Source organism: Australozyma saopauloensis, chromosome 1 (genome assembly GCF_035610405.1).
Source record: "Australozyma saopauloensis chromosome 1, complete sequence".
NCBI lineage: Eukaryota > Fungi > Ascomycota > Pichiomycetes > Serinales > Metschnikowiaceae > Australozyma > Australozyma saopauloensis.
Genome location: NC_086131.1, coordinates 499,466 through 525,952, shown reverse-complemented (window position 1 = coordinate 525,952; position 26,487 = coordinate 499,466). Strand labels below are relative to the sequence as shown.

General features: G+C 41.6%; 11 protein-coding genes and 1 non-coding gene across 12 annotated transcripts; 8 read left to right on the top strand and 4 right to left on the bottom strand.

The window, feature by feature from the left end:
- Positions 1 to 1,279: 1,279 nt before the first annotated feature.
- PUMCH_000250 (uncharacterized protein) lies at positions 1,280 to 2,179 on the top strand (the record flags this gene model as incomplete). The annotated part of the gene is made up of 1 exon (XM_063019343.1): positions 1,280 to 2,179. The coding sequence occupies one exon, from the start codon at positions 1,280 to 1,282 to the stop codon at positions 2,177 to 2,179; it is 900 nt and encodes a 299-aa protein (XP_062875413.1).
- A 376-nt stretch (positions 2,180 to 2,555) lies between these two features.
- On the top strand, positions 2,556 to 4,184 carry PUMCH_000249 (uncharacterized protein; the record flags this gene model as incomplete). Its single annotated transcript, XM_063019342.1, has 1 exon — positions 2,556 to 4,184. One exon carries the CDS (start codon positions 2,556 to 2,558, stop codon positions 4,182 to 4,184), a length of 1,629 nt encoding a protein of 542 aa, XP_062875412.1.
- A 245-nt stretch (positions 4,185 to 4,429) lies between these two features.
- Positions 4,430 to 4,711, top strand: PUMCH_000248 (uncharacterized protein; the record flags this gene model as incomplete). The annotated part of the gene is made up of 1 exon (XM_063019341.1): positions 4,430 to 4,711. The coding sequence occupies one exon, from the start codon at positions 4,430 to 4,432 to the stop codon at positions 4,709 to 4,711; it is 282 nt and encodes a 93-aa protein (XP_062875411.1).
- Positions 4,712 to 4,877: 166 nt separating this feature from the next.
- Positions 4,878 to 4,950, bottom strand: PUMCH_000247. Its single transcript has one exon. It is a non-coding gene; the product is annotated as a tRNA-Phe (tRNA).
- Positions 4,951 to 6,075: 1,125 nt separating this feature from the next.
- On the top strand, positions 6,076 to 8,844 carry PUMCH_000246 (uncharacterized protein; the record flags this gene model as incomplete). The annotated part of the gene is made up of 1 exon (XM_063019340.1): positions 6,076 to 8,844. The coding sequence occupies one exon, from the start codon at positions 6,076 to 6,078 to the stop codon at positions 8,842 to 8,844; it is 2,769 nt and encodes a 922-aa protein (XP_062875410.1).
- Positions 8,845 to 8,892: 48 nt separating this feature from the next.
- PUMCH_000245 (uncharacterized protein) lies at positions 8,893 to 10,362 on the bottom strand (the record flags this gene model as incomplete). Its single annotated transcript, XM_063019339.1, has 1 exon — positions 8,893 to 10,362. One exon carries the CDS (start codon positions 10,360 to 10,362, stop codon positions 8,893 to 8,895), a length of 1,470 nt encoding a protein of 489 aa, XP_062875409.1.
- An 82-nt stretch (positions 10,363 to 10,444) lies between these two features.
- On the bottom strand, positions 10,445 to 11,461 carry PUMCH_000244 (uncharacterized protein; the record flags this gene model as incomplete). The annotated part of the gene is made up of 1 exon (XM_063019338.1): positions 10,445 to 11,461. One exon carries the CDS (start codon positions 11,459 to 11,461, stop codon positions 10,445 to 10,447), a length of 1,017 nt encoding a protein of 338 aa, XP_062875408.1.
- A 201-nt stretch (positions 11,462 to 11,662) lies between these two features.
- On the bottom strand, positions 11,663 to 12,823 carry PUMCH_000243 (uncharacterized protein; the record flags this gene model as incomplete). The annotated part of the gene is made up of 1 exon (XM_063019337.1): positions 11,663 to 12,823. The coding sequence occupies one exon, from the start codon at positions 12,821 to 12,823 to the stop codon at positions 11,663 to 11,665; it is 1,161 nt and encodes a 386-aa protein (XP_062875407.1).
- A 248-nt stretch (positions 12,824 to 13,071) lies between these two features.
- PUMCH_000242 (uncharacterized protein) lies at positions 13,072 to 14,649 on the top strand (the record flags this gene model as incomplete). The annotated part of the gene is made up of 1 exon (XM_063019336.1): positions 13,072 to 14,649. One exon carries the CDS (start codon positions 13,072 to 13,074, stop codon positions 14,647 to 14,649), a length of 1,578 nt encoding a protein of 525 aa, XP_062875406.1.
- Positions 14,650 to 16,056: 1,407 nt separating this feature from the next.
- Positions 16,057 to 17,721, top strand: PUMCH_000241 (uncharacterized protein; the record flags this gene model as incomplete). Its single annotated transcript, XM_063019335.1, has 1 exon — positions 16,057 to 17,721. One exon carries the CDS (start codon positions 16,057 to 16,059, stop codon positions 17,719 to 17,721), a length of 1,665 nt encoding a protein of 554 aa, XP_062875405.1.
- A 1,411-nt stretch (positions 17,722 to 19,132) lies between these two features.
- On the top strand, positions 19,133 to 22,930 carry PUMCH_000240 (uncharacterized protein; the record flags this gene model as incomplete). Its single annotated transcript, XM_063019334.1, has 1 exon — positions 19,133 to 22,930. One exon carries the CDS (start codon positions 19,133 to 19,135, stop codon positions 22,928 to 22,930), a length of 3,798 nt encoding a protein of 1,265 aa, XP_062875404.1.
- A 481-nt stretch (positions 22,931 to 23,411) lies between these two features.
- Positions 23,412 to 26,432, top strand: PUMCH_000239 (uncharacterized protein; the record flags this gene model as incomplete). Its single annotated transcript, XM_063019333.1, has 1 exon — positions 23,412 to 26,432. The coding sequence occupies one exon, from the start codon at positions 23,412 to 23,414 to the stop codon at positions 26,430 to 26,432; it is 3,021 nt and encodes a 1,006-aa protein (XP_062875403.1).
- Positions 26,433 to 26,487: the final 55 nt, after the last annotated feature.

Genomic DNA, 26,487 nt, shown 5'->3' with positions numbered 1-26,487 from the left:
TGAACCAGCCGATCAGCCAAGTCTCAATTGGTACAGATCATGATTGTCAATGATGTCAATCATCCAAAAAAAATCCCGAAATGAACTGATCAAGCAGTAGTCAGGGCGGGCCATTGCAACTAAACCCTGCCAACCCTGAAACCTTTGACCCTGTTTTACTTCATTCGGACTGATCAATATGCATTTCACCAGGTGTATCCTTGAACATATAGGGGCGCGCTATGCTACTTGGCCCCCTGGTTTTGGTCGCGTTTAACAAGGGGCCGCTGGGGGTCTGTGCGACACGCGGGACCATTGGCCACTGCAACAGGCGTGGGTTATGTGATTACAGAGGGGGAAAAAACACGAGCAGCATTGAATTTTTTTTTAATAGCCTTGCAGGCCATTGACAGGTTCCAAAAATGGTCTAATTAACTCCTTGTGTGGAGGCGGTCGCGAGGGTGGTTCCACTGGCTCCGGAATACATTTTGCACCCAATGCGGACGTTGTCCAGCTGGAACATCGCTAGGACATCTGTAGGCACCACCCATCTCCCAACTACAACCCAACTACAACGAACGAAGAGGGGGGACATCATGGACAAAAACTCCCCACATTAAATACTAAAAGTCATTGACAACAGACTGGATTACGAATCATCCGTAGATATTTTTTTTATTCATTGTATTGGTGCATTAGGAGACGACGCCTCACCGTTTCTCCTAATCTGCTGTCCGTGCCAGATCTCCCCTTTGGACCTAAATTTTAGATGTAGTGCTCCAATTAGCACCAAATAGGAAAAATCAGCAGTGCGTCCGTTAAGTCCATGCTGCCATGTCTCAGGTCTAGACGCACGAAAGGCGCATTCCATGCATAACGAGCACGACAGTGTCACAGATACGACTTGCACCACGGTCATTTTCACCCTATCCAAATTTATAATTAGCTATCCCTTTCTCCTGTGGTCGCTATTTGGTCTCTGTCAGCAGCTCCACACAGGACCTGGCTCAAACCAGATCGTTAGGCACGCACCTCCCTCGATACCAGCCTGCAGACACACCGCGCGTCTAAGGGACAGGTTCACTTGATCGTGAATGGTGTCGCGCCTAGGCATCAGGTGGAAAATGTATAAAGATGCATGGTCTCAGCATCCTTGGTCTGTTTAACTATTATTTTTCAATTCCTGCAGTTCCCTTTAGCTCTCTCTAAAACAACTTTCCCCTTTTCAGGTCTATATTCATTCTCTCGGCTCATTCTTGCCTTCCCTTCCTTCTATTTGCAGCCACCCTAACTCACCACGATGGCCTCCTCTACCGACTTGAAAGCTCTTCGCATCTTCATTCAAGGTCCAGTCACCCATGAGATGGTCCACAAATTGGTCGTGGCAACGTTGCAAGTGATTCCTTGTACTGAGGATAAAAACGTTAAGAGCTCCTCTGGCCAGAAGCCCTTGCCCTCTTTGATGACATTCATCAGTCGCTTGGTCCGCTACACCAATGTCTACGCAGGCACATTGATGACTACTCTTGTTTACTTGAACAAATTGAAGCTGAAGCTTCCAAAGAACGCTCAAGGCTTGCCTTGTACCAGACACCGCATCTTCTTGAGTTGTTTGATCCTCGCTTCCAAATTCCACAACGATTCTTCGCCTAAGAATGTCCATTGGGCTCAATACACCGATGGTCTTTTTTCTTTGAAGGACGTCAACTTGATGGAGAGACAATTGCTTTACCTTATGAACTGGGACATTAGAGTTTCCAATGAAGACATGATCCAACAGGTCGGTCAATTCTTGGTTCCAATCAAGGAGGAGTTGATCAAGGCTGCCAAGCTCAAGAGATACTTGCAGAAACAAAAAGCCTCTCAAATGTCTCAAACTGCCCAAACAATGCTTTCTACTCCTCCAAGAACTCCATCGTACGACTCTCTGCTGGAAACCTCGATTTCCCGCAGCTCTTCCACTATCTCTGGTTTGTCTTTGGGAGCCTCACATTCTCGCTCCAGCTCTAACTCCTCCCTTTATCACACCAGACAGAGCTCTTGCAGCTCTATAGACACTGTCAGTCCCACGCTTGCAGCTAAACTGAATTGGATGAACAAGCTTGATATCGATCCTAGCATCGAAATGGCCGCTCGTTCAGAGGAAATCCAATTGACTGAAATGCTCAATGAATTCAGTTCCCGGACTCTCGGATTATGATTAATGATGGTTATTATATATTTCGGTTCTTCACGCACATTTTTTGGTTAAGGTTTTTTTAATATAGATCAGTTTTACAACGATACTGTAGAAAATCTTTTTCTGTTTTTCGGTTTTGCTACATTAAGTAGTAGTTTGATATACTCCTGGAACTCAACTTTTCACACATGATTGGATTGTCGGTACCCGTGTGTGAAAAATTCCACCACACAAAAATATTTTCAAAAGTGTTTGCATTTTCTTTCTCTAAAGTTATTATAAAAAAAGCCTCAAATTTATTTCTTTGGTAGGCCTAGCATACATAGCATCCATTCTCAGTGTGTCTGTACTGTATCTTGAGATAGCACTAAGTTGATCTAAAGCAATTTGATCCTCAATGCCGCCACGACTTACATATATTCAACCAAAGAGGCTATTTCGTTCCACTGTATCGCTACATAGAAGCTCGTACAAGAAACAGTTGGCCAGATTAGGTGAGGCACTACAAAGAGGAGGCATCCTGAAACAAAAACCCAACCTGAACCCAGAATCAGACCCCAAACTAGATGAGGAGGAAACCGAGCCCAACTCAGCTCTAGCACGATGTTCATTAAAATACAAATCTGAACTCGGCGAGAGTTACTCGGCAATAGTCCAAATGAGCCGAGAAGACATTGATTTGCAAGCGAACTTGACAAAAGGGTCTCAGTGGGGTAGCGTGCTACCCCTACATTTCAAAGATAGGACGGCCGCATACCGAAGTATACCTCATTCGTTTGATGTGCTTACCACGCCGTGGGGAGAAATCAAGCGTATCTATAAAACCTTCGATGAATTGGACCATGACAATACTTTCTTCCATAAAGCTCTCGTCCAAAACAAAGCTCCTCCGTCCAGAAATAGAGTGAGAGAACAGAATGATTTCTACCAGAGATGTAAGCAGCTCCGTAGAGATGAGCAGCCTCGGTCTCTTCTGACAGGAGAGCAGATAACAAAAGCTTTATACCCATATAACGTGATGGGTTTCGACAGAAGTGCTATGGGATTCCCCCTTAGAGCAACACAAGCCGTCTATGAGAATGGCAAACCCATTTATCCAAAGGAATTCATAGAAGATCTTTCAGAAAGCAGAGAAGGGCCCACGGTTTACTTAAACAAGAAGTATGTGGGTCAGGTCGACGTTGAAGTTTTGAAAAATACCATCAATCCTGACTATTCTAGGCCTAATCCTACCCGAGAGGCCCTTTTATCGTTTGGAAAGCCAATATTTGTAGCTGATGCGACACAATACAGCGCTTTGGCTGCTTCTCGACAATTGGAGGACACAATCGAAATTCAAATTAAAGGACTTCTTAATTACCTCGATTCTCTCGGAACCGAGAAAACTATGGGAGAAATTTTGTCCTCTGAGTGGAATGAGATCTTCAAGAATTTAAGCACAGGTAAACTTGGGCAAACTTTGGGAGACACAAACATTACAGAGTTTGATAAAAACAGCTTCAATGATTTTCACAAAGATATCTTTCTCAAAAGTGGAGAGTATTTCTTGGCCTCAAAGCATGAAGAATTATCGTACAGCGATGGGCCTGTTTACAAGCACTACATGAGTAGATTTGCGTTGGTACCGTTCTTCGGAATCAATCTTGTAACCAGAAGGCAATATCACTTGCTCTATCGCCATCTCTTCAAGATTTTCTTAGTCAATTGCGAACCGCTGATCCAAATTTTGATTCAAGGAAGGTACAAACTGGCAGAAGATTTAAATCTCTTCACGAGAAGGCTTTACGGGTGGATTCATAATGTTATCATCCGAAAAATTATGCCCGTGGCATTGAAACACAGGCGTCCACTAGCGGCAGGCTACAATCTTTTGATATACAAGCCCTTGAAGACCAGTAGCTTTTCACGCCTTTACTGGATACGAAAACCTCAGAGTCCACTTCACCACAAGTTTCAAACATCTTCTCGGCGGGGCAGACAAAAATTGAGATTTTTGAAACGCCTTGAGAAACTAAAATTTCGGTAGGGAATTGGTAGACATTTGACTTTCGATTTCAATCGCCAGGGTACTCATATCCGAGTCATATCTAGAATAGCTTTATTCTTTAATTCTATTTTCAAATGAATGCTTTAAAAATAATATTCAAGACTTTGAAAGTCTCTTAGTGTCATTCTCTTTTTTTTTCGCAAAAGTCTGTCCAGTTGACCAGATTGATATAGTTCATGCACACAAGCACCTTCTCTTTTTTTCAGTCTTAACTACGAAACAAAATGGTCAACAAAAAGCTCGTTCAGACCAAGACTTTGCCTGTTTTGCCTCGGTTGGTCTTGAGTAAGTCAGGAAACAGACAGGTCACGAATAAGTGCTACGTTCTCATGTCCTCTCTCTTGAACTGCTGGGCAGCAAACGGAGAAGGTTCCACTCAGTGTGCAGCTTTCGAACATGATCTAAAAACATGTATGGAGACAACAAAGCCAACAAGGGCTCCAGCAGACTCATTCAAATACCATGCTAATAGATTGTACCCCAAGTTCACAAAGAAACTTGACTAAATTCAAGATTGTACATAGATATCAAATAAAGGGAGACAAGGAACGAGATACGCAAGATATACGTAGTTGTTAACAGAATGTAGAGAAAAGAAGAAAACTAATCATTGCTCTGTTTCATAAATCAAAAAATTAATCACAGTAATGGATAATCAAAAGCAAAAAGAAATGCGATTTCTGTGGATCGAACACAGGACCTCCAGATCTTCAGTCTGACGCTCTCCCAACTGAGCTAAAACCGCTTCTGATGTTCATGGATCTGCAAATAAGAAATTTGTAGCAAAAAAAAATGCAAATGAATCGAATGTAAAGCCTGAGTCGGGCATCATTTACGTGAGCAAAATTTCAATATATAAAAAAGTAATCTACCAGCGTATGGAAATGAGGAGACTCTGTACTTCTAACACAATGAGTACTGACCTAGCTAATTTCTACATTTTCCATAGTAGTCTACCTCCTCACATGCTCATGTGGTTTAATAGAAAATGGAGTCCCTATTTCGTATGGATTCTCAAGTTTTTCTGTATATCAAATATTCTGTGACTGCTAAATTTGAGACTATAGATAAATAGCCATGGTCCTCTAAGGTCTCTAAGCCGGCCTTTGAAGCATTCTCGCAAGTAAATCAGGGAATCCTTGAAGTAGAGGGTTACGACTCAAATGCGGATACACAAAATACCAGCAACATAAAAGACGTAGCTTCTAGGGTTAAAACTTGATTAGAATCATTTTTCTAGCAATAGTTCATTTTCCCGATTTGATCCATTCCCGCCTTTGTTCTTTTGTTTGTACTTATTCAATGCAATTCATTAAAAATTTCAAAACACAATTTATAACGCCTTCATGGCGTCCCAAAAAACGAAGTCATTCATACAAGTACCCGGCCAAATTAATTCTTTTTTTGAAAAAATTGACAGTTAGGACATCTTGTATGAGGTTTTGTTCTACCCTTCAGTCTCATTTGGTGTCAATAAATAACACCAAACATGATGAGTTATAGTAAAATAAGTGACTTGAATATTTAATTTTATAAAAGTGACGACCAAAATGCTTTTGTTACCAAATTTTTATGACACTCTATTTTTAGCGTATTTCAAAGCCTTTTCATGTGGAATGCACATATCTTTTGTTGTTCTAAATTAAACCACAACATTTAATTCCTTGCATCTCACCATCTATCGGTGAACTAATCCAATCAAGTTGTCACCAATAAATCATCCAAGCGTGCTCTTGCTTGTAATCAAATAAAATCAAGAAGAACACCATTGTTTCTAGCATCTAGCTCTATCAACAGAGAACTACTGGTTTAGTGGACAAACAAGAAAGTCCCTTCGCCGTGTTTGAAATATACCACGCATGTATCTGAGATGCGCACTTTCATTCTACTACTATGTTTTCTTCCGATTTCACTAGCGGCCTTTGTTGAAAGCTTTCCTTTGAATGTTTATAACTCATCAGCGGTAGTGTTCAAACCCTTCGTCATATATGTCGCTCTCGACACCAAAAGACAACTATTGAAGTTCTTCATCAACTCTAAGGTATTTTCGCATCTACTAAACGACTCCTCCGAAGCCATAGTGACTGATGTCGATCCCGAGACCAATCGCTACACAACCCTACATGTTGATATTGACTTCGTGGGAAAGAAATTTGTGCTGCAAAATTTACGGTTGTGCGAAATCATTGCTGTAAAGAATACATCAATGTATGAAACCACGGCCAGGTATCACCCGCTTATAAGGAACGAAACATTATCAAATCAAACAAACCTGCTACCGACTGCGCTCCCATACTACTACCCAAATGGCACGCGTATATCGAGTCTTCGTAAGAGAAGGCTTGCGCAGTCACTCCCACAAGTGAATGCTCTCACAAGCCCAAATGCGACAACATGCTACTCATGTGGTTCAGAAGTCGACACATTCTTGGCAACATCAAACTCCTCCATCAACAACTATTTTTCTAACTCGACTGGCAGTCTTGTGCAATGTCCCTTACGTCAAAATGATTCATTGATTCTATACTATCAAGCTGATGTTAGTGATTATGCTAGGAGAATTGGATCATATACTGCTACTTTTACGATAGTCTCAAACGGAGTTGAGCCAAAGATAATTGGTGGTGCGAGATGCTATGTGACCCCCATGATACAACCGAAGAGTTTCCAGCTATTAATCTTTTTCTTTGTACTTGCACTTCTCCTCGTTGCAAATGGATTGAACTTTTTTATAATGGCATTTTCTCCTGATCAGGAATCTTCAAATCCGTTTCTTATCGAAGCTTCAACTATTTGCAATAGAAAACTCTTGGAGCAACTAGAGGCGAGTACTGATAGAATAATCAGTTATTTGCAGTTTGCTCTATTCATGGGAGGTCTCAATGTTCAATACCCCGGATTCTTCCAGCCATTGATTGGTCAAATTAGATGGTGTTCACTTCTAGGAGTAAACATTCTCAACAAAAGCTATTCAATTCCATCCCCACAAAGCGATAATGCCTATATTACCTTGAACTTTAGTGGTTTGAAATCACTATCCTTGTACAGCTCGAATGGTTTTATTCATTACAGTTGGCAAAACTTCATGGTTTGTCTCATCATCTGGATCGCTATTACTCTATTCATTTATCAATTCTTCATAGCAGTTAAGCTCACTCACCTCAACCTGAAGCTCAAAGTTAAGACTTCAAAGTTGTTAAAACTGAGAAAAAAAGGCCCGAACATGGACAACAAGGAAGTGGGCAAAGAGATTCAATCCGATTATTCTGTACGAAGAAATGCATGGGCACTTATTGGGCATTGCTTGAGAGTTTTTCTTAGCACTTTTGGCTTTGTGTTTTTGCTGTTGACCATTTTCATGCTTTATTCGGCAGGAACCTTCTCTAGTCTTGGATTTACCGAAGAGCAGGTCATTCTGAGACTAAATGCTTTTGACCCCACATTCCCATATGACTCCCTAATACCCAATCAACCTCCAAATAAGTCTATGTACATTATATCTGCAAAGAATATAGCAGGAGGTGTGATAACTATTCTTCTTTGGTGTGCATGTGCGTTTTTCTTTGCCAATCACTATTTGCTTCCTATCAGAAATTGGCATATCAGGCCCCACGCCAATGTTTCCAGGTTATACACTTCTGTGAAAACCATTATAACATGGGCATACCTCTACAGTACCTACAAACCAAGCAGAGTCCATTTCGTTCTTGTTGATCTTCTCGGAGTAGTATTTGCTCTGATTGTAATCGGTGCTTTACAGTCTTATGGCACTGTCCAAGTTGTGTTTATGATCGTCATTGAGTTTACCCAGCTCGTATTGCTCCTCACATTGAAACCGCATTTTCTAAACATAACTTGGCACTCATTGTCATGGATAATGAGATCAGCCCGGGTGATCATAGCCGTTTTGAATATTCCTTACATTCGTCAATTGGGAATCTCTGAAGCTTCAAGAACTTATGTGGCATACGCTCAATTAATTATCCATGTCATTGTTGTTGCAATTTATGTTGCGCATCTTATTTATTGTTCGAGTTTGGTGCTCAAGACTCTCTTGAAGAAACGAAGATCGACTCACCTTTATGCAACTCGTAATTCCCTGGCCCCAGAAAGTCTTGACAACTTGCTTCTCAACGTCGAACTCCAGCCTATGAAACCTGTTTCAGCATCAAATGGTAAAGATCGCCATCTAGACCTCACTTCCTCTCTGATTGGAAATGCCGATGACGAGGAAGTAGACTACTACCGATCGAATACCGGAAATATGTTTCTTAATCTCAATGAGACCATTTCACAAGTTGAAATACTCGATCCAAAACATACTTCGGCTGAGAATATTTTCGCTGATCAACCGCCAAAAACCAAACACGACTACACCACGAGAGAGGCCGACCGCATCTATCAAATCGGCCTTTCTAATCCCAACATTGACCCAGAGATTAGGAAGATGTGGGAGGCCAGAGAGCGAACACAATCAAGCGATGAAGAGGCGCAAAACTATTCACAAGCCAATGCATTTGGATTATCGACATTTTTCCATCGCAAGAAGATACCCAAGGAATCCGGCTTTCAAGTTTCGCGACCACGTCCTCTTGTAATCAAACCTGATATGTCAGTAAATCTAGATGAAGCAAAATAAGTGAAAGATATGATAAGCGTTTATTTAACTTGATTTATACTAAGCTAGTCACCCGCTTTTGTGTTTTTTCGAGGAATGACTGGTATCATTCTCCGATAAAATCCGTTTCAATACATTATTGAGTAATTTCTGATCAGGTATCACACTGTATTTTTCCTCACCTCTCAAGAACGCTGGGCGTTCCAAACAAGCTTTGAGACAGTTAACTTCTGACTTGAGTACGACCTGAGCTTGTCGCTCCCTTGATGTCTCATTTCCAAGGGCTTGACTACTATCTGCATTTAGATTCGGATATTGGGATAGTCTGTAAGAGAGAATAGCTTCATAAGCAGTCATGAAGCCATCCGTTACCTTCCGTGCTTCCAACAATTGATAGCACTTTTTGAATATCCGTTGAATGCTTTTGCGAATCGAATCTGGGGACTCCGAGAGAATCGCTGTCTTTTTGTCCACTTTATATATGACGTCAATTAGTTGTGCTGCAAAGATGAATTCAAATATGACATCACCAGAGAGAAAGCAGTCATAAGAGTCAAGAATAAAGGATTCGTCTTCTTCTACTTCTATATCCTTCAAGCAACTGATGATCCTCTCGAAACCCCCGGTTTGTTGCCCGAAATAATGCCCGAGGTCAGATAAACGTACCTCCGCGAAATCATGAAGAGAACCATCTAGCTCAACGTACCCGTAACGGCGAAGTATTTCAGAATTTGGGTGATTGGAGTAGCTATTAAATACCTGTTCACCTTTGGCTATGGACTTAATGCTTCTCATAACCAAGTTCTCATCAGAATACATTAAACTGGCATTGTGAGCATGGGTGTCAGCATTCAATGTATCTGCAAGCGGTACCATGGATTTTAGACAATGACTGTCTCTAACAGGTTCAGAATCATCTGGATCATCAAGATCTTCTTCTTCGTCAACCTCTTCTTCCAGACCTGTTTGTTTGAGCTTGCTGACATCAAACGAGTAAGACATGATTAGGGTTGCAACGGAATTAAAGTCTTCTTCGCTAACGTCTCCAACAAAACGCTCTAGCAATACTTTCATATCTTCATACATTTTCCTCGCCGATTCCTTTCCAACACGAGATAAAATTTGAGAAGGTTGCAAGAGCTTAAGTTCATCATCGCTCCAAAACAACAATTGATTATACTTGTAAGATCCGTGGTCATTTACGGGAAGCACATTGAAGTATGGAAACCAAGGGCTGTCGGCTCCTTTAACTTTCCATTCATACAAAACGGAAAGAATGAGTGCCTGCCATTGGCCTAAATCTAGCAAAGCATCAACCAGAGAGGCCTTATCTTGTATCAACGAACAATTCTCAGCATTGATAGTCAAAGATCTCGGTAGTCTGAAGAGTTCTTCGTCCTCCTCGATCGCCTCTTTGGCAACCACAGCTCTGCCTTGGCCAATATTTCGTAAATCGGCGATCTCTATTTTTGGAGATATGATTGCCCCCTTAGCTAGCAACCATTCATAATATTCATTGGTTTTCTGAGCGAAGGTCATTCGGTGATGGTGAAGTGCTCTCGCGAGAAACTTGACGGGTTGACGAGGTGATTAAACGGGGAATATAAATTTTTCGCTTTCATTATTGTTTTGGCTTGCTTTCACTCTCAGTTAATTCGCGGCAATAGATTTTACTCAGAATTTTTTCTGCATTTCCATTCTGACTTCGAAGAAAGCTATCATTCGTTACCCCTACCACAACACAAGTCCCTTCGTGATTGAGATCCATGTGTGATATGAAGTGTGGAGCAGGAGCAGAAGGCAATTGCTTAACACGTTTTCTTCTCCCCCAGTCCCATATGCAAACATGTCCGTCCCCTCCACTGGTGAAGAGTGTGTCATACTTTGGGTGAAATGTTAGGGCGGTTACAGGATACACATGATCTACACCAGATGCACTGTCTTTTTGCCTGTGACATTTGAATGCAAATTTGCGCTTCGATGCATCTTGTAGCTCGTTGAAGGCATCAATAGAAATTCGCCCGTCTATGCTGCCTATTGCGTAGCCCTCGCCATCAGGGAAGGTTTTCAACGAAGTAATCTGATATCTCAAGCCTGTCAGCCTCACCATGAGAGACGAATCTAATCTACGAATGTCGAATATTTCGACCTCCTGACCAGACTTGCCAAGGGTGACATACCTAGATGTTGTATCTAGGGCAAAGATCCTCCCTGAAGTGTTGTATCGAAACAGTTTCGCTGGTGATCTTGGATCAACCAGCCAAATAGAGCCTTCATATGAAGACGCGACAATCATGTTATTTTCAATTTTTTTGCAAAAGTTGATACCCACGCCCTCATCACTAGCTTGTAGAATAGGTTCAGACACCTTTGTGTTCTCTAGATCAAGATATCGTAAAGTGCCATCATTTAGACCTACTAGTATAGAGTTAGACTCTGTCTGTTGGACGCAAGAAATGACGTCTGGAGCTACAATATTGGCGAGAACAGGCGCCGAAAGTGAGTCCGGTTCTTGAACAATGCTTCGAAGTTCAACATTGTTGTTGTAATACGAGGATAGCAATATGTCGTCCTTGAGAAATTTAACCACGGAGAGCACTTCATTGCTCATAGCCGTATTTACTTCAACAAAGCTCATGGTTATATCTATTGGCACGTTGGTTGGGCTTTTTGTAGTACATGTATAAAATCTGAGTGGTGTTTGTTGATGTAAACAAAGAATGGCACTCTCTACAAACAGAATTGTTCTCAATTGCAGATATCAAACACATAAAATTGATGAAAACAAGTAGTGTACAATTATTGGGTTTATTTTTTTAGTGCAAAGAGTCCTGCTGATTTAAACGTGGTTACCATTGTTTGTATCATGCATCCGCTGAATTATTTCTCCAGGATCTTGATCTGGTTCAACCCATTCAAAATTTTCTCCATGATTCATCCAAAATTCTAAAAATTTCTTTTCTTCCTTCAAACTATTCCACATCAATTTTCTCTTGGCCAATTCTGATCTTATGAGAGCGCTATTCAAGAGAGCTTCATTTTCCGCATGAGAATACCCTGTGTTCTGTAAATCATCAATCGGCTGGAGGATTTCGAGCTCTCCATTCATTTTGTTGGGCGATGTTTGATACTCTTGTCGCAAATGATAAATTTTTGTATTCAAATCATTGTGCTCTTCGTAATAGTTGACGATTTGATTAATTATAGCGCTTGCCTCTCGATACAAGTAACGATATCCTAACAGAACATATGGTCTCCAAGACACGCGATCTAAATCGTGCAAACATCTAGTTTTGAGCCCTATGATTGTCAAACACGAAGTAATAGCGGACAGGCAAAACCCAACAAGAATACCCGGTATGCTCAAGTTTGAACTCAATAGTGCGATGCACCCCCAGCCCAAGCTGGCAAAGCCAATGGATCCGAGAGACATCTTGGCTGCCAGCAGCCAAACATGGGCTTTCTTGAGAGCCAACAGCTTTGGATGACTGTATGTCACATCAAGTAGTTTGAAACAATTGGCAAAATCATCCCGTTTTAGAAGCACTCGTGTATATGAACTCACCACTGAGGAACTTAGATCATCTTGTTCCTTCAATTTCAAGGCCAACCTATGCCTATAATTTTGCACAACTAGTTGAAACTCCTGGTTTATGTTTGCACTATGGGATTCGAGTAAGTACATTTTGACCACGGCTTCGTCGCTGATGCAATGCAGCCAGTACCTCTTCATGAACACCCATAATTCTTGCTCCAATGCTGCTTTCGAGACCCCAAGTTTTATGCCAAGAGATTCGGGATCTTTGATTATACTAGAAAAATGAGCTCTTTGGTCAGTCTGCCTGGTTCTTGTTTGGAGCTTTCGGTTTGCGTTAATATAATCCATTATCGCTTGCAGCGATGGCTCAGCTCGAGCATGAAATTCGGTACATCTTCGAGTCAATGTTTCATAATTTAGAGGCTCGCGACTAAAAAAGTTCTTCGCTAGAAGCTTTTTCATCCTCTCATTTTGCTCATGAAAGGACTATGAGACATAGAGGAATATCTTGTGTGCAGAATTTGATCGTTTTGAGGGAACGGCAGTGCACTACTTCAAAAGCGTAATCACATTGCCTATTTGGGATGTAACATAAATATACCATATGGGCTCTACATTCCGATCTGGCGCTGATTTCGTCTCTTGCCGTTACAACTCCTTTCATTTTATTTCTATCTCCTAGTACTTCGACTTGATCTTCTGGGCCTATTATGACCTCTGATAAGAGCTCCTCTGAAAACTCAGACAGCCACAAGAGTGGATCTAAGCTAATTCCACCGCGCCATGACGAAGGAAGGGCATCCTTCTTATCAAACATCTCTTATGAAGCCTCAGAAATAGGAAAAGCAGTCCCAGTGGCCATGATCAATAATCTCAGGAATACAGGCGAGGTTAAACAAATGTATGTCGAAAACGTCAACACAGAGAGACCTATTGGCGAAGACGATGAGTCTGTATTTTCAGGATCAGTAAAGCTCGGCCGTCTTGATACCGTGAAAAGTGTTGATGCCAAAGGACTTGCACAACAACCAGAATTAACTGTAACTACTGCAGTTGAAAGTGTTATCCCTCCTCGTCTGAGAAGAAGACCAATCAGCGAATTACCAACAACAGCAGAGGTCATTACGAAATCTCCAAAATCGGCTAAGAGGGGCTCTCTTACAATCAATGAGGATTTAGACAAACTCATGGAAAGTGCAAATATATTGAAAGAAAACACTTCTGCAAGCAAGATGAGTGTCAATGAATCAATGGGATCAGGTCTCACGAATAGAGTCGTACCAGAAACTAATTTGTCTTCAGATGCATTCGAAACTGCTGAAGGAGACTCTGTATCATCCTCGCAAGAGACAACAAGTTTTTCAGCGCCATTGAAACTTCCAAAAAGACCCAATGCTGCAAATTTAGGCAAGGCTCGCCAAGCAAGCTTGGAATTTGCATCTAAACAAGTACCGGGTGACCGCAAGGACCACCTGGAGATACTGAGTATAGAAACAGCATCAAGTTTCCACACCGACGACCAATTGATCCCTGAGAGCCAGGGAGGCGAAACAGATGCGGGTATCAAACCAAAAACTGACGATGTTTCAAACTCATTAGCAAAAAAACTAATACCACAAAGACTATACTCCGAAGAATCAAAGATTAGTCCACGTACTGGGAATAACGAATACAACAACCCAGACAAGGACTTCGATAAAGTCCATGCAAAATCCATTGCAATTGATAACTTTCCCACTGAAGGTATTCAAACAGACCCGGCTACACATCTTGTTCAGGCTGATGAAGGCAGAACGACCGTACCACAAGAAAATTTTGCCGATATGAACCAGAACACAACGAACGCTGTATTACCGCCTCCTATCGAGACTAGCTCGTTAGAGCAGCCTGATAAATTGAGAAACGTTGACCCAGATAATGAATTCTATGATATCGAGGAGCCAATTCTTGTTTCACAACCTTCTCAAGGAAAACCCATCAAGGACAGCATGAAAAATGGTTCTCGTAGAAGCAAAAAAGGAGCAAGGAAATCGCGCAGAAGTACAGATTCTAAATTAAAACCATTCAGTTATTCCACTCTTGTGAATTTACTCGAGAGTATAAATGGCACAGTTATTGGTGAAGAATTCGAGAGCTTGAACTTGCCTACACAAGAGAAACAATTAATTGAGAAAATCATAGATCTGTTAAGTAGACTTACTTCAGATATGGTTTTAGACGAAAATCGGTATCTGGTCGGCATTGCAAGATTAGAGAAGGCACACAGAGTTTTGGAAGGATTTATGTAACGAGAAGGGTGTCACACAGTTCATGACAATAGATATACTTGATTAAATACATTCAGTTCTACGAATAATATCGGTTTTTGTATTGTTGAGGCGCCGTTAATTTCATCTACATTTGAAGTGTCGAAGATAATGGTGTAGTTGCAAAATTGAGCCTCAACGGATCTTTAATCATCAATTGAGACATTTCATTACACATACGAACAGCCTTCTAGGGCTATTAAGCTATGAAATATTGACACATAGCTATTAGGTTTGTTTTTTTACTGTGATCGTTAGTGACCGACTGATACAAATATAGCACCGGAAAGAGGGTCCCAAAGAGGGGCATATCTTGCTTGATAAGGCGCCTAGCCAATGCTCAAAACCGCATGACGTCTTACAAGGGTATTGAAAGCAACATATGAATTCACGGGGGAACACATGTATTCATTTCCTTACTCAACCCTTAGCTCGATCGGTGATCCACAGCATTTTTCTACAACCAGCCAGTGTCAAAATCGCGGCCAAGAATGAGAACAAGCAGTCTTCTCTAAATTGGAGCACTTGTATGCCAGAAAAGGGCGTTAAGCCGCGCTGCTTTTGCAATATACAAGATCATACCAAATAGGGTTCCCGTTGGGCGTATTTGAGAGCGCCTAAAATGATGTCCAGAACGGGACTCAATTAAGTAGTGTTCTAGTCCAACGAAAGGAAAAGGCAATAGTGCTCTTTTGTCATCCGTCTCTTGTGCGCAGTGTCCTCCATCTACTTTCAGCCTCGTCTGTCATTCGGATTAGGAACGTTTCCTCGGGTAATTTCAATGACTGTTCCTGCAGGTCTACTTGAATCACAACCCAACCAGCCAAATCCCACTCATGGTATGGCCGATCGCAACAATTGTATTAATTGCTATGGACCCTAGCTAAACTTTCAAAAACAACTTAACGATTTTTCCTTTAATTATCTGATGGCAACACGCACTTCTGAACCCGCTACCAACGAGACCCTGCTCCCCTAATCGCGTTGTACTTTCCCCGTATTTGCAATTGAGATGCGTGCCGCATCGTGAAGCGGCCTGTCTGCAGGAAGGACAGTTTAGTCTTTTGGTGCGCCCCCAGAATTCACCCTCCTATCTGTAACGTTCTTCTTTTTCCCCTGAGGATTGGACTTCCATCGTTCGTGCGCTTCAATCATCCCTAGTATCTTGATTTCGAGCGCTTAAGTGGTGTTTCGAATTGAGGGCAGCGTAAGCAACGAGCATCTCGTTCACCTGACCGGGATTTACTCATTTGTAACAAGTTGACAGTCAAATCCTGGAACCACAAAACTGGCTTGATCTACTCCATAAAGCCATCTAGACATACAAAATCGGTACCCCAATCTATTTGATACATATAATAAGTTCCATAACTTCCCACCAGCACAACAATGGCGTTTTTCTCTAGTATGACGAGGAAGCTTCAGAAGGGTGCATCTCAGAATGCTTCTCAAAACGAACAATCCCCAGACCGCGAAGAACCTCGCGAGTTCCCACCAGAGATATTTCAGGTGCCCTTACTGGCCCCAGGACACAAGAGTCATGATTTGCGGATCAATGTGCCAAAGAAAGACTTCGAATTAGGAGAAGCCATTGACCTTTCTGAGAAGAAACCCGCTTCATACGCCAATACACTGGTTTCACAGTTGCCCACTCCAATCATTAGTGGCGGCGGCTTTTCAAATATGCTTGTTCCTCCCAAACGTGCTAATCGCGGTTCAACCTCAACGTCGCGCAACAGAGCAGTCTCTGAATTCGTGCCCAGTCATTTTGAAAATAATGCGGCCCAGCTGAAAGTCACTGGGAGTCGTAATGTCTCGAACCCAGTAGAGTTCCAGGCTCCGGTCAGCCTGCTGTCAATTCCTCTGCCGCCTCTTGAGTTCGACCTGAAAGTAACCGAGAACTTAATATATTCGCCATTGCTGAGAAGTTACTTTGCGCCCGGTGAAGTAATTGGGTCAGGATCCTTCAGCACTGTCATCCAAGCTCACCAGATTTCTGATTCTAATGTTGTAGTGGCTATCAAGATAATCTCCGTTCCTACAACTGATCTGGCCAGCATCACCAACTTCAAATCATACATCACTAGAGAACTCAGCATATTATCACATTTATCGCATCCTTGCATTGTGAGACTCTTCGATTATAACCTCACGATGTCAATATCAAGGGACGATATAGTAAACTCCTACAATATCGTCCCGGTTTCGAAGAGCGTAGAATCATTCGATCGACTGTCCTCTAAGGACGAGCTTGAGAGATTGTTGGACGAAAATGATTTGCGCGTTTCAAACAAACAGTATTACTTTTTGCAGTATTGTCCTGGTGGCAATCTCTTTCAGTACATGGAGAAACACTATGCAAGTCTCTCGCATGAGACGAGCTTCTGGAAGTTCGCCTCTCGGGTTAGCGCCGAATTGATAGCCACGGTTGCTTACTTGCATACTGAACGTGTTGTTCATAGAGATATCAAGCTCGAGAACATTCTTTTAAATCAGAAATTCGACGACACCTCACAATCCCTTTCATTTATTCTGTCTGCGAAACCGACAATTACTTTGACTGACTTTGGTCTCTCAAAAAGAATTGCTCATTCTGGCCATCTTTTAACAACTAAATGTGGTTCACAAGACTATGTCAGTCCGGAACTATTAATGGGGTTGGAATATGACGGAATACTTTTAGACTCGTGGGCAGTGGGCGTTGTAATCTACGCTATCTTAGAGAATCGATTGCCCTTTGACATACCACCTCTCGAATTCATGGAAGCATCCAATATCTCTCCATCCGTGATCAAAAGACGAAGGATGAGACATAATCCTGGATACCGTATTGCTATGATTGATTGGGATTGGTATCGAACATTGTCAATGATCAACAACAAACGGATTAGTGAGGAAAGTAAAGAAATTATCAAAAATTTGATGGCGGTCGTTGACTCGCTACTCGTTCGTAAGGAGAAAAGACGAACTGTGTCCGATTTGCTCCATGACAGCGACTTTTTTTGGATAAGGACGTCTGTTCCTCAAAGTGTCCTTCAGTTCGACAGCATGTAAAGTCATATTTATGACTTCAGGTTCTCATACAGATTGTCATTGTGAAGTCAATTCCTACGGCTAATGTATGACAGGAACATCTTGTATTATAAGGAATGATATTTATAATCAATCAATACCTAACGAAATACCTTCAATCAACTGTCGATGTTATAGTGAACGTCGGGGTGTGTCTTCTTCGGATCCCCTCAATAGTATTCTAGACCAAAACTAAAATTGTGCATGTAGCCATTATCTATCGTATTGAACGATGAAACGGAATTTGACGCAACTTTAAATCAACTGTTCTTGGCCCCGCATGAGTCAACAGGCCAGGCTGAGATGATTTTGATCTTTTCGCCAAGACCTCCATGGCAAGCCACGACGGAACTTCTGGGAAGATTGAATCACCATAAACCATAACGGGGCTTATAATTGTTGGCCATCACAAAAAGTTAATCCATCAGTTACTAGGATACACCAAACAATTACTGCAATTAAAGCATTTATCTGTCTGTCATTTTTTTTGTTAGTATTCATTATCAAATTCTAGACTTTTTTGACACCTGTATGAGGGTGTGCTTAATTTCAACGGCTAAACTCAAGGGTTCACTCTATAACCTAGCAAGAGAAGGAAATGTAGTCAAATGAATATACTTGAACATAAATGAAATGCACGCAGAGAAAACTCGTTTCCCTAATTCTGATTCTACCAGGAAAAAAAACAAAAAATGCATGGATTTACAGTATTTAATATGTACCAAACTGGACTAGCCAGAAATGCCACACTGCGGAAATTGGCGCCAGGTCTGCTCATTTAGCCCCACAATACTCACATTGGGCGGAAGTGAGGTACACGTTACATCTTGGACATCACCAAGGTGGAATGATTCATCTGACTCAGCTCGATCTATGCCTCGATCACCAAAACACCGAAACATCTAAAGAAGCATTAGTAATGTGTTTGCTCGGTTTTTGTTTTTTCGGCGGAATTACAAGGTGGACCTAATTCCGTCAGTTAGTTCCACCAGTGATACCTGCACAGAGAGTGCAACGGGCGCAGTGTCACTTATTCGTCGTATCTCTCAATGAGTGGGACTGCAACATGGTTTTGACATAAACGGAATCTACTTCTTCGGGGCTACAAAAAGCTCGTTATTCAACAAGAAATTTGTCAGCTTGCCACCAGCTTTTCTGCCCATACCCTAAAAACAGCGGAATATCTACCCATTTGCCTGTGACGCATCTGTGAGCTTTCTGCAGTCGGGCTTTATTGGTTCCTATACTAAGCCGCTTTCATCTGTAACCCCTTCCTAATAGGGCCCTGACCCATTCTTCATTTCTTAGTATAAATCTTCCCCGATATCCTTTCTCTTTTCTTGTTCATATACCATTAACATCTGCTGTCTCATCAACTCAAGTTATCACAAACATGAATTATTCAGGCACTGAGATCCTCAGAGTCCCAGAGGGTGAGCGAGTCTCGCTCAGTGTGAACAATCTCTCCGTTAAAGTGCCCGCCAAGCGTGACATCGACGATGATATACCTATCTTAAACGAGGTTTCCTTCGATTTGGCATCATCCAACATGATGGCCATCATGGGTGGTTCAGGTTCGGGTAAAACCACCTTGCTTAACGTCTTGGCTCAAAGGACTAATGTGAACAACAATAAGTTACTCTTCTCAGGGTCCATGCACTACAAGTGCCCAGATGAAACCAAAGACAGTAGCATATCCGTGGCATACATGCTACAAGAAGACCGCTTTCTTCCCGGTTTGACATTATTAGAAACACTCCAATATCAAGCACAGTTACGTCTCCATTCCAGTACTAGAGAACAGCAGAACCAGATTATTGCACATTTATTGAACCTTTTGGAGCTTGACCACCGCAAAGATGAGATTGTGATGTCCTTCACAGAAAAGATCAATTTGTCCGGAGGTGAACAGAGAAGAGCTTCTTTGGCTATTCAGCTTTTAAACAAACCTCAAGTCTTATTCTTGGATGAGCCAACGACTGGGTTGGACACCTCTTCCGCATTGACACTTGTGCATGTGCTCAGAAAACTTGCATCACCTGAGATAGGTATCACTATCATTATCCTGATCCATCAGCCTAGAGCTGAAATCGCCAGTCTTTTTGACAATCTTTGTGTCTTGACGCGTGGTGGTAGACAAGTTTTCTATGGATCTCTCGATGGATCATTGCTGCATTTTTCAAAGCTCGAGGGCACTGGAATCGTTTCTAAAATGGATTCTTCTGCTGACTCGTACGCCATGTTGAATCGTATTATGGCTATGCTGGTCAAAGACACAAGTTCCCTTTCGAAAGAATTATCTACTGCTCGCATTGTAGATCAATTGGTCTCCATTTGGAAAGAACACAACCCATACATTCAAGACTTAACCCCCGAAGCGCAACAAGAAAATTTGAGAAAAAATTCGAAAGTTTTCAAGTCCAACAATCCATTGCCTTTGTATCGTGAGGTTTGGGTCTTAACAAAGCGTTCCGCTTTAATTTCGGTCCGTGACAAGGTTTCTTTGTTGTCACTCCTCGTTGGAGCAACTTTAATCTCTTTTGCCATTGGTTGGATGTTTTTTAAACCAATTCCAAACCTATCGGGAATTAGATCAATCACTTCGAGTCTTTATGCCATTCTTGAGGTTGTTGGTTTCGCTCCATTGACAATGGAGATCGCAAGACTTTGGTCATTTGACGGTCGATTCTACTTCAAAGAATACAAAGAAAAATGCGTTTCTCCTGCCGGCTTCGTTATATCCAGAAGACTTGCTAAGTTCTTCATAGAAGATTTACCTATGTGCATAATCTTCTCTGTCATTACGTATTTCATGTGGGGATTGCGTCTCGGTTTGTCATACCAAGATACCGGCAGCGTTGAGTATTTTTTCAAATTTTTCGTGATTATCCTTTTCGTCGCTTTGGTTTCCATGTCAACCGCAAGTCTTGCGTTTGCGTTGTCCAATGACTTCTCCTCCTCACTTTTGCTCACAAACGTCTTTTATCAAATTCAAAACTCGGGTTGTGGATATTTCGTGAATTCGAAAACTATGCCCGTCTATGTTCGTTGGACAAAGTATATTGCATACTTCTGGTATGCTTTCGGAGGTTTAGTGTCCAATCAATACACCAATTGGGAAGGACAGTGTGATTACCCACAAGGAGACCCTAGATGCATCGCGTTGAGCGGAAACCATCAACTTCATCAACTTGGATACCCTCAAAATTGGGTTGGTGCTCCAATTGGATATCTAGCCATTTGGTTTGTCGGATTTAATTTGTTGACAATTCTCGTGCTTACGTACATCAAAAAGTACGATGTTGAAATTGCTGGCAAGAAGAAGAACAGAATTGGCACTGGTGAGACTGGACAAGAGGACATGCTTGGTTCAGATACGCTGGTGAGTGACAAGGAGATTGTGAAGCAAAACAGTCCTTCTATCAATGTGAAAGGTATCAATTTGACTGTAAAAGTCAAGGCATCTCAGAGCATCTTTGCTAAGAAGGTGGACCGGGTTCTTTTGCATGATGTTAGCGCCAACTTCATTTCTAACGCCGTGAACGTTATCATGGGACCTTCTGGTAGCGGAAAAACAACTCTTCTTAATCTTTTGGCCGATCGTCTTTCCATGTCTTCGCCAAAAAGAAACGGATCTATTTTTTTAAATGACACTCAGGAGATTCTGCCCAGTGAATTGTCTAAAATTTCGGCTTACGTTACACAACATGACAATTTGCTTATCTCCACTCTTACAGTAAGAGAAACATTATATTACCAGGCCATCTTGAGACTTCCAGCAGATGAACATCCAAGAATTCCCTCTATTATAGAAAATTTGATGAGACAAACAGGTCTCATTGATTGCGCCGACACTCCAATTGGTAACGAGTCCAAAAAGGGAACTTCAGGAGGTGAGAGGCGTAGAGTCTCCATTGCGATCCAGCTTTTGAGCCGGCCAAAAATCCTTTTCTTGGATGAGCCAACTTCAGGACTCGACTCTGCGACGTCAGTGTCCATCTTACAATTGTTAAAAGACTTAGCATCGGAGGGAACAACCATTGTTTCAACTATTCACCAGCCCAGCAAGGCTATGCTCGACAACTTTGACTCGCTCACTCTTTTGGCTAGAGGCGGACATGTGATCTACGATGGTCCTAGAAGTCAAATTGGCTCATATCTCAGCGACAAGGGTTACTCTTGCCCACCCTCTGTCAATTTAGCAGACTACATTTTGGATATTGTCTCTATTCAACTTGAAGAGTCAAAGGAAAATTCTGAGGCAAGAGTCTCGTTTTTAGTCCAAGAATGGGAGAAATCCGAGTCACTTTACAAGTCATCGGATTTCTCTGGAGAGCTGGTTGACATGTCCTTGTTTCATGGCCCTCGTGTTCCATGGTTTATCGTTTTCAAAGCTTTATGTCAACGACTGTTCATTGTCTCCTTCCGGGACGCGGACATTCTTTTCACAAAAGTTTTCACCTTGTTTTTACTCGCGATTGTCTACGCATTGTACTTTTCACCCTTGAGAAATACGGCAATTGGAATTGAGAACAGACTTGGTTTGTTCCAGTCCATTTGTAATGCTTATTTCGTCGGTCTCCTCAATAACCTATCATTGTTTCCATCACAGAGAAATTTATTCCATCAGGAATACAAAGACAGGACTTATGGTGTGACTATATTCTCCTCGGCTTATTCCGTCGTGGCTTTTCCCTTCGAGCTCATTCCAAGTATTTTCTTCGCTGCAATGGTTGTCTTCGTGGTTGGTCTACCAAGAACTCCAGAAATGTTCTTCGCAATTGTTTTTGTCAATTACGCAGCTGTGAACTGTGGTGAATCGGCAGGAATCTTTTTCAACAGTATTTTTACCCATATGGGGTTGGTGACAAATGTTTTGACAAACGTTTTCATGCTAGGACTCTTCATGGCAGGAACCATGTCTTTGCAAATGCCAAAGTTTTTCAAGGCTTGGAACTATCTCAATCCTGTTAAATATGTGGTGCTCATTTGTATGAATATGGCCTTCAAGGACCAAGTGTTTCCTTGTGTTGACGGTAACTGCCACTTGGCCACTGGCCAAGCCGTGCTCGAGACTTACAATTTGACCGGTCACATTCCAACTCTCTTTGGAGCATTGACTGCTTGTATTGTGATTGGACGTGCAATTGCAGTTGCGTCTGTGTACATTCGTGCTAAGTACTTCCTTTAAATCAGTGGACGCTTATTTATTAACCAGGGCTTTGATTATATAAGATACTATATGAAATGCATTGTGTTGTTTTATTCAATTTCTTTTTCTAGAATCCAAGTTGTGCTTGTTGTTCTTTCTTGTCTTTGTACTTCTGTCTCATAGGTGCCTCCAAATAAACGACACGCAAAAGGAGAGAATGATTGAAATAAGAGAATTAGGAAAAAATTAGCAGGTAGGTTTTTTTCTCTCGCGGACAGATTGAATCTAATTTTTTGAGCTAGTTGGATATCTGCCTCTCTCCCCAGATTTGTAGAGTACACTCCAAATTTCAACTGTCAACCTTGTTACTGCTACCTTTGCTTCTCACTAAGCAGCAGAGATCTGGCCAAGGTGCATCATTCTCAGAATTGACCTGTTGAAAACTAAAGGAGCTTGCTCTTCCTCCTCTCTTTCAAAATTAAAAGTTTCCTCTTCCTAGTACTTCGGTCACAATCATAGAATGTCTGTGGACACCAAAAGCCGAAATGGTGCCATTGGGGTATCGCACGGAAGGACAGCACCGCCAGAAATACCGCATGTCACAGCAAATATACTTCCTTTACTGAACATACTACGTTTTCACACGCAAGAATCCTATAAACGCCTCGAGAGCTTAGTTGAGAAGCTAGCTAATACAAAGACTACAAGCAGCGATGTCAATCGAAAGCTAGCTCTTTTAGATCTTATTGTGTCTATGAGACAAGACTTCGTGAAAATTTATACCTTAGTCAAGTGGGCTCAAAGGTCAAAAGATGTCTCCAAGCTAATAGATCTTCTTAACTGGCTCCGAAGTCAAGAATACTACTTCGAAGGTTTGAGCCATGGTATCAATGAGCTTAATCATTTCTCAGGTGCAAAACTTCCCAGCTCCGATATTCCACTTGCACTCGAAGTGCTAGTGAGAGGTCGGCCACAATTACCCTCGTACAACTACATACAGAAACCGCCCATCTCACCCAAAATTATTCTCAAGGTCCTCAAAGACTTAAATCTAGCTCTTACGGCCAGAATGGCTCTTATGGATGAGATTCCCCATCGGTTTCACAATAATTACGTTGTGAAAGATGGACGCATTATTATCACGATTCCTGGCGAGTTTCAAGTTTCGATCACGGTTGCCAACGATTTGATTATCGATGAACCTTGTGACTACCATAAATCCCCATTCTTTTTCATCGACTTTGCATTCCTCTTCGGCATTAACCCCGAAACCTCATTAATCACTCATAAAGATTCAAAGATTGTCAGTGCTCTACCAAAGGCGTCTCGGGAAAAACTTGAAAGTGTTGCAAATCAAGTTCTATTGAACCTGTCTTTGCTGGGTCTCTATGAGGTGTTGCACAAGTACAGCATTTCTTTCAAGCTATTCCTCATCTCAAGGCAATTAAAGGATTTGTCTGTTAACAGTAAATGGAGAGGGAATTTTCAATTCAAGTACTCCTCATCTCTCATCATCATTAATTACTGGAACAATCATTTCCTCTCCCGGAGTTGGAAGTCTTTTATTGAAATTGGTATCGACAAGAAATACAATTTGAATTTCCGTTGGTTCAAAAACGGAAAATATGAACTCGATCACGATATCCCAGACATAAACGGGAACTCCTCAGATCCTGAAGATGCCGAAGATTTAAGTATTGATTCGATTCTCACAACGATCGTGCACAAACATTCGGAGAAAATCATGAACAAAATCCACAACCTATTCAATAAAACTGTCAACCAAAGTGCTGCTTCATTTCTTAGTCCTCATCAATTGTTAGTTGAGTTGACTCCACGCAAGAGCACAATTCTTGCAATTAATCCTCTTACTGGGTTTTTGTTTTTCACGGATCCATCGCCAATCGAATCCCAATACCAAGCAAAAATAAACAGCGTTCCCTCTGTCACCGAGAACAAGAATTTCATTACAGAGCAAGACATGATAAAAAATGTTGTTGAGAATCTCATACTCATAAGACTCGACATGAGTAATAGTTTCTTGAGAACAAAACTTATAACTACGGAATGGATTCCAAACGATTTCATAAAAATTAGCGAGAATGAGACCAGCCGCTTGTTTAGTTTCATCACTGACCTTAGATCAAACCCGTCCTACAAGTTGCAATTTTATCGATGCCGCAATTGGCCCTCGGCATGGTTTCTCATTTATATGCTAAATGGCCACAGCTCTAAGACTCATTGGTGGGTGGCACGCACGAAATCAATTCAGGGAGAATGGAGGCTTCAATGGCTAAAAATGCTTGACACTGATTCACATTCCGAGCTCGACTACAAGTTCCTCAACAATTTGTCTACTTCTTGCTCTAATCTAATCATTCATCATCTCATCACAGAAGAGCTCGAACAGAGAGAGGTACAGTACTTGAGGGTCAACAACAAGGAGATACTCCGTAAGTTTAATGTTCCTGGTGATCTCACCCCTCAAACATTCGAGACAGTAATTGCTCTCCACAATTCTGGAAATTTGCTTCCCTTGTCGGCTTCTTCTTCGACCATTTTTCTTGTGGTCAAGCTATCTACTGAGGGTACTTCGACTAAGTTGCAACTCACGATGTATGGTTCACTCAAAGAACAAAAACTGGGTGATGTGATCTCTTTTGCCCACATTGATGTAAAACTTCATCCAGATCTGCTTTTGTTTGAGCTCCTGTCTTCCGTTTGTTTGAATGAAAATAACGATGAGACAAACGAATCGACATCTACCCAAAAGTTGTTGACAGTTTTGTTCGAAAGCCTTCGTAGAATGAGCGCACTTCTAATATCTTTGGAGCAATTGAGAGCTTCAAACATTGAAGTGACAAGGTACGATCTATCTGAGATATGCTTCAAAGTTCATTCGTTTTACAAACCTTTCACTCTAATTCTCGCAAATCAGGTTGACGGAAGAAAGGCACAGATCATTCCCGATCAGAATGAAAACTCTCACGTGAAGCTTCTACTCGATATAGTGAATAAGGATTATGCACAGAAGTCCAATTCACTGGCCGGATGCTTTAAGTATCTCCAAGAATGTGTTAGCATTTTCCGAGCAGCACAGTCTGTCAACGAGATATTGGATTCTAATGAACTCAAACTTCCGAATCAGTTGAGTCGTTTACGATTTGATTTCAAGTTCCAGAGTTTGAACAAAGTTCATTTCATTTTTAACATTAATAGTGCACACTCTACATCTCCAAAAAAGATACAAAAGGATCGCATTGTGTTCGCAATCACGTTTGCTCGTAACAAATTTGATTCGCGGCAGATTCTCTTCTTCAAGTTTTCGATGAAGGACAACATGTCCGCTGAAAACCTCAAGTTCAGAAAGCTATTTGAGCTCATATACCGGGCAACTAATGAGCTCCAAGAGACTTGTCACTCCAAAAAGAAATCTTTTGTTAAGCTCAATTACGACTTTCTCACCGAAGGTGAAATTTTAGAACCATTGATGAAGAAGATTGCTGAGACATTTGTTTCATACGTGCGGAGCGAAAATTAAAATTGGACTACAAGAAGAGTTACGACCAAAGCTAGTTCTGCATTTATTTGCTTCT